The sequence below is a fragment of the Panicum virgatum genome, chromosome 4N, assembly GCF_016808335.1.
Source record: "Panicum virgatum strain AP13 chromosome 4N, P.virgatum_v5, whole genome shotgun sequence".
NCBI lineage: Eukaryota > Viridiplantae > Streptophyta > Magnoliopsida > Poales > Poaceae > Panicum > Panicum virgatum.
In genome coordinates, this window is record NC_053148.1 from 21335927 (window position 1) to 21340676 (window position 4750).

General features: G+C 49.2%; 1 protein-coding gene across 1 annotated transcript; it reads right to left on the minus strand.

The window, feature by feature from the left end:
* On the minus strand, positions 1-1378 carry LOC120669231. The gene is made up of 3 exons (XM_039949014.1): positions 1134-1378; positions 711-1036; positions 1-494 (listed from the first exon to the last, which is right to left on the minus strand). Exons 1-3 carry the CDS (start codon positions 1376-1378, stop codon positions 1-3), a joined length of 1065 nt encoding a protein of 354 aa, XP_039804948.1.
* Between the last annotated feature and the right edge of the window lie 3372 nt (positions 1379-4750).

A 4750-nucleotide genomic window follows, 5' to 3' on the forward strand; every position in this document is an offset into this window, starting at 1 on the left:
CTAATAATTGTCCGGAAAATGCTGCCACAAGTGCTCGATCAGGTCTTCTTTTAACTGGTGATGGATTTCGTTGTCTCTGATCCTTTTATGTGGATCAATAAATTCATCGATGGTTCGATTACTCTCATGAGAAGGCTCCACATTTTGTCCACCGTACTCGAAGCGCTCATTGGGGTCAACGGCTCCCTCGGCCTCAATGATCATATTATGCATAATAACACAAGCTTTCATAATATTTCCTAGAGTCTCTGTGTCCCACACACGACTTGGCCCTCGAACAATGGCGAACCTTGATTGAAGAACTCCAAAAGCTCTTTCAACATCCTTCCTTGCTGCTTCCTGTGCTTTTGCGAAATATTTTTTCTTGTTCCCCATAGGCTGAGAGATGGACTTAACAAAAGTAGCCCATGATGGGTATATACCATCAGCTAGATAATATCCCATTGTGTAATCATGCCCATTAATGGTATAGTTCACCTTAGGAGCTGTACCCTCTGCAAGTTTCGCAAACAGATGAGACCGATGCAGAACATTGATATCATTATACGAACCAGGCATACCAAAGAAGGCATGCCATATCCATAGATCGTTAGAAGCAACCGCCTCTAAAATAATAGTGGGCTTCTCCACATGACCTTTGTACTGACCCTGCAAAGCTACTGGACAATTCTTCCATGCCCAATGCATGCAGTCAATAGACCCTAGCATACCAGGAAACCCTTTTTGCTCCTCGAGCGCAAGTAAGCGTGTTGTGTCAACCTCATTAGGCGATCTCAGATATTCATCTTCAAAGATATCAACTACTGCAGCAACAAACCTTCGTAGGCTCTCAAGTACCGCACTTTCTCCAATGCGAACATACTCATTCGTAGCATCAGCTGGAACTCCATAAGTAAGCATACAGAATGCTGAAGTCACTTTTTGGAAGCAACTCAGTCCAGCTACATTGGCGGCACTCCATTTTTGCACAAAGTAGTCATCATATGATTCTACCGCATTCATTGTGTGTAGGAAAAGCTCCCTATTCATCCTATACCTAAAGTAAAAGAAATTAGTAAAAGAAATCAAATTAAAGAATGCATACAGGAATTAACTAGATAATTTTAACAACAAACTATTGAATGTGCACAAACCTCCGACGGAATATGTGTTGGGGGTACGTCAGATCATCGACCAAATAATCTTGAAACATCCTTTTGTGACCGCCTTCTCGATCTCTATACAAAACTTGATGGCCATGGACAGAACCACCATGTTTTCCTTTTTCATTCGAAAAAGATTGCACTATTCGAGCTGCAGACAAGATGAAATAATCGTCATCGTCATCGGAAGATGACGAATTCAATTCTGTTTGCAAAAGGGATTTTCTAGCCGCCATGGCTTAATGATCTTCTGCCGAAGTTCTGTTCACCTGGGACTTGCCCAAGTGCTCTACGCCCCCTGCCCAAGTGTTGTCCTCCCTGTATGCCTTCTGCCCAAGTGACGTTCGCCTTTGTTGCTGCCTGAATCAGGGAGGAGAGGGGCGGCCGGCAGGTGTCAGGTGCTGGCGCCAATCAGGGAGGACAGGGGTGCCCAGCATGTGCCAGTTTGTGGTGTCGAACTGCCGATCAGGGAGGGGCGGCGGCTGGAGGAGGCTGTGGACGGTAGAAGGGCGAGGCGGCAGGCGGTGGCAGAACAGATAGGTCGCCGGATGTTCCCGTGAAATTATTTTTGTGGGGCCAATTTTCAATTTTTAGGAGTAAATATGGGGAATTATTGGAGATGTACTCTTTTTTGCATCCCTATACATGGAGCCGGCAGGCTATAGGAACCAGGCGCAGGACCCAACACAAAGCCAGGCTAACAAGCCAAATGACCCTAACATGCCAAGCCCATGACCCTAACAAGCCAAGCCCATGACCCTAACACACAAATGTACACAACAATCTGCTAACTGTTGGGTTCTTGGCTTCCTTACAACCCAATCAATAAGCATGCACGAAGGTAAGACAAGACAAAGCAGCAGAGTGTCACCTTCGTATTAGCACGTGTCTAGTACAGATTGGTTGGGGGGTATTTATACCCCTAATCTTTGTTACATAATGACTAATGCCCCTACCTGCCCGGAATATCCTGCGAATATTCCGGGACGGAGGTCATTTCGTACAGGTTGGAGAGTACAAATTATCTACCCTATCCGATTCGTAAGCGGGGCGCTACCCCGAAGGTATCACAGTAACCTTCAGGTTTGCAGGTGACCATCGGATGCTTCTGGAGACCTTCGGTCGCTTATGAAGACCTTCAGGTGCATCTTATGACCTTCGGGCGGCGGAGACAACCTTCGGGTTCCTGACACCTTCGGCTGTCCTCAAGTCACCTCCGGCTGACTTGGCTCTTCCGCCTTGTAACTTCGGGCAACCTTCGACCCTCGAGATGGTGATCCCCAACAGTAGCCCCTCGCGGGCGAGGGCTGACTCCGACGGGCTGAACCCTCGAAGCATCTATCACCTGCAACCAAAAAATGTCTCCCCCCGTCGGAGGTTGGGACGAGCCGAAGGTGAATTTTTTACACGTGTCGACTCTTAGTTGGTTGACTCTTGGAATTCTTCTCGATTTTACCATTGGCATTACTGTTCACTTTTACCCCCTATATAAGGGGGGGGGTTGAGGCGCCACTTTCACGCCTTCTTCTTGCAGCGAAGCTCTGTCAGTTTTTTGAGCTTGCCACGTGGAGTGCTGCGATTCGCTAGGAGCCTCGAGCGCTTTCGCGTCTGTGGTCTGTTGCAGAGCTTCGCGTCTTCTGAAGTCTTTGTAAGTTTTTTTAACGATCTGTACTTGTGTTTTGGCAGGGATGACTCGTGTCCATCTGACTGCAAAGGATGTTTCTAGAGGTGCGGACTCGGGTGAAGAGAGGGATCACCTTTTGGAGGGGGAAGAGGATTTGTCAAACATTGACACCAACCCGTCAGAGCTGATGAAGCGGGACAAGCCTGAGCCAACCCTAAGGTTTGGACCTTCGCTGATGTCTGCGGCTCTGATCGAGTTGTATGTTGAGAGAGGGTATTTCCCTGTGGGAGTCTGTCACCTGCCTAAAGCAGAGGAGACGCCGAGCCCCGAAGATGCGGAATGTGTTGTGTTTCGCGGCTGCTTCGTCGCTGGGCTTCGATTTCCTCTTGATCTGGTGGTTCTAGAGATACTGGCCCGGTTCAAGGTGAAGATTCATCAGCTAATGCCGAATGCGGTCATCCAACTTTCAAAGTTTTTCTAGGCCGTCAAGACTTTCAAAGGGCCTATTTCGGTTGACGCATTTCTGCCGCCTATACGAGCTTCATCCCCAAGGTCGGAAGGTCAGGTTCGCTGACGAAGATGAGGTGTTTAGCGCTCAGAGTGGGTGTTGCAACTTCGTGCCTCGGAGGCCCAACAAGACATTGAAGATTGAGTGGGTGGAGCTCTCGTACTGTCAAAAAAATCGATGGACGATGACTGGGCACAATTTTGCTTTTATGCTAAAGTTGGTTTCCCAAGTGCCGAGAACCCGATGGAGGTCTCTTATCCTTTAGCCTCGAAGGTTCTTTCAGTTGATCACATCAGTCAGGCTGACTTCCGGAGGTCCGGGATTGGTTACAAGGATTACTTGGACGCCTTTGCGTCGGCGGCTGGATTGATCAGAGGAAGGGACTTGATTGAGGAGTTTATTTGTGCGAACATTTGGCCCCTGTCTACCGGTTGGGATCCAAACCCCTTTGGCAAGGTTAGAGTGTGTGGCTTGAAAGAGACTGTTCCCTTCCCTAAGCTTGTGCTGGCTAGACCGCCCGATGAAACAGATGAAGCTATCATTGCGGAGGTCGAGCGAAAGGCAACAGAGATAGTAGGACCATATTGTCGAAAGAACATGATTCTTTCATTGTTTGCTGCCCCAGAGGTTCTCGTGTGAACCGGTCTTTTGCCATTATGGGTGTGAAGTACCCAGATCAGGAGGAGCCCAAGAAGCCTAAGAAAAGGAGCAAGGGGGCTTTGGGTGAGGATCCCGCAACAAAGAAGAGGAAAATTTCTTCTGCGGATGCCGAATGTTCGAAGGTTGCTCCAAAGGTTCCGGCGACAAAACCGCCGCATCCGCTGCCAAAGGTCCCCTCGGCAAAGAAAGGTAATCGCTTGGATCGCTACCTTCGGGGGGTTTCTCACAGTGAGCTATGTAGTGAGTCTTTTATGCGGGAGCTGGAGGCGACAATAAGTTACTCCCTTCTTCGAGGAGAGTCTATGGAACTTTATCTTGATATGTTTGGGTCCCTCCTTTCAGGCCCGGACAGTGTTGGGGATGTGGTTGTGAGACTTCATCCGTCAAGCGGCACAGGAGGTCGGAGTGTCAGCTTGCTTGATCTTGAAGATGAGGGTAGAACCATTGACCCTATTGTGCCTACAACTGCGGCCACTACTGGGCCAGCTCCTGCCCCGTCGAAAGTTGTCGCGAAGGTCGTGAATGTAGGCATTGCGACCTCGAGCGTTCAACCTTCGAAGGTGGTTGAGGGTGCTGGGAGCGAGAAGACTGTGGCTGTTGCTACTGCGGCCCACAAGGATCCAGTGGGGGCGGCGGAAGTCTTAATGGGTGACGGTGCTCGAGACGACGGGCAACATCGCTTTGACGAGCTAGGTGCGGTTCTACTACCTCGTCGTCTTGATTTTCAGGGTCTGGATATTGATCCTTATCTCCCTTGGGTGCATGAAGTAGATGTTGCCACTATGATGGCGGAGCTGAGCCATGAGATCGAGGCTG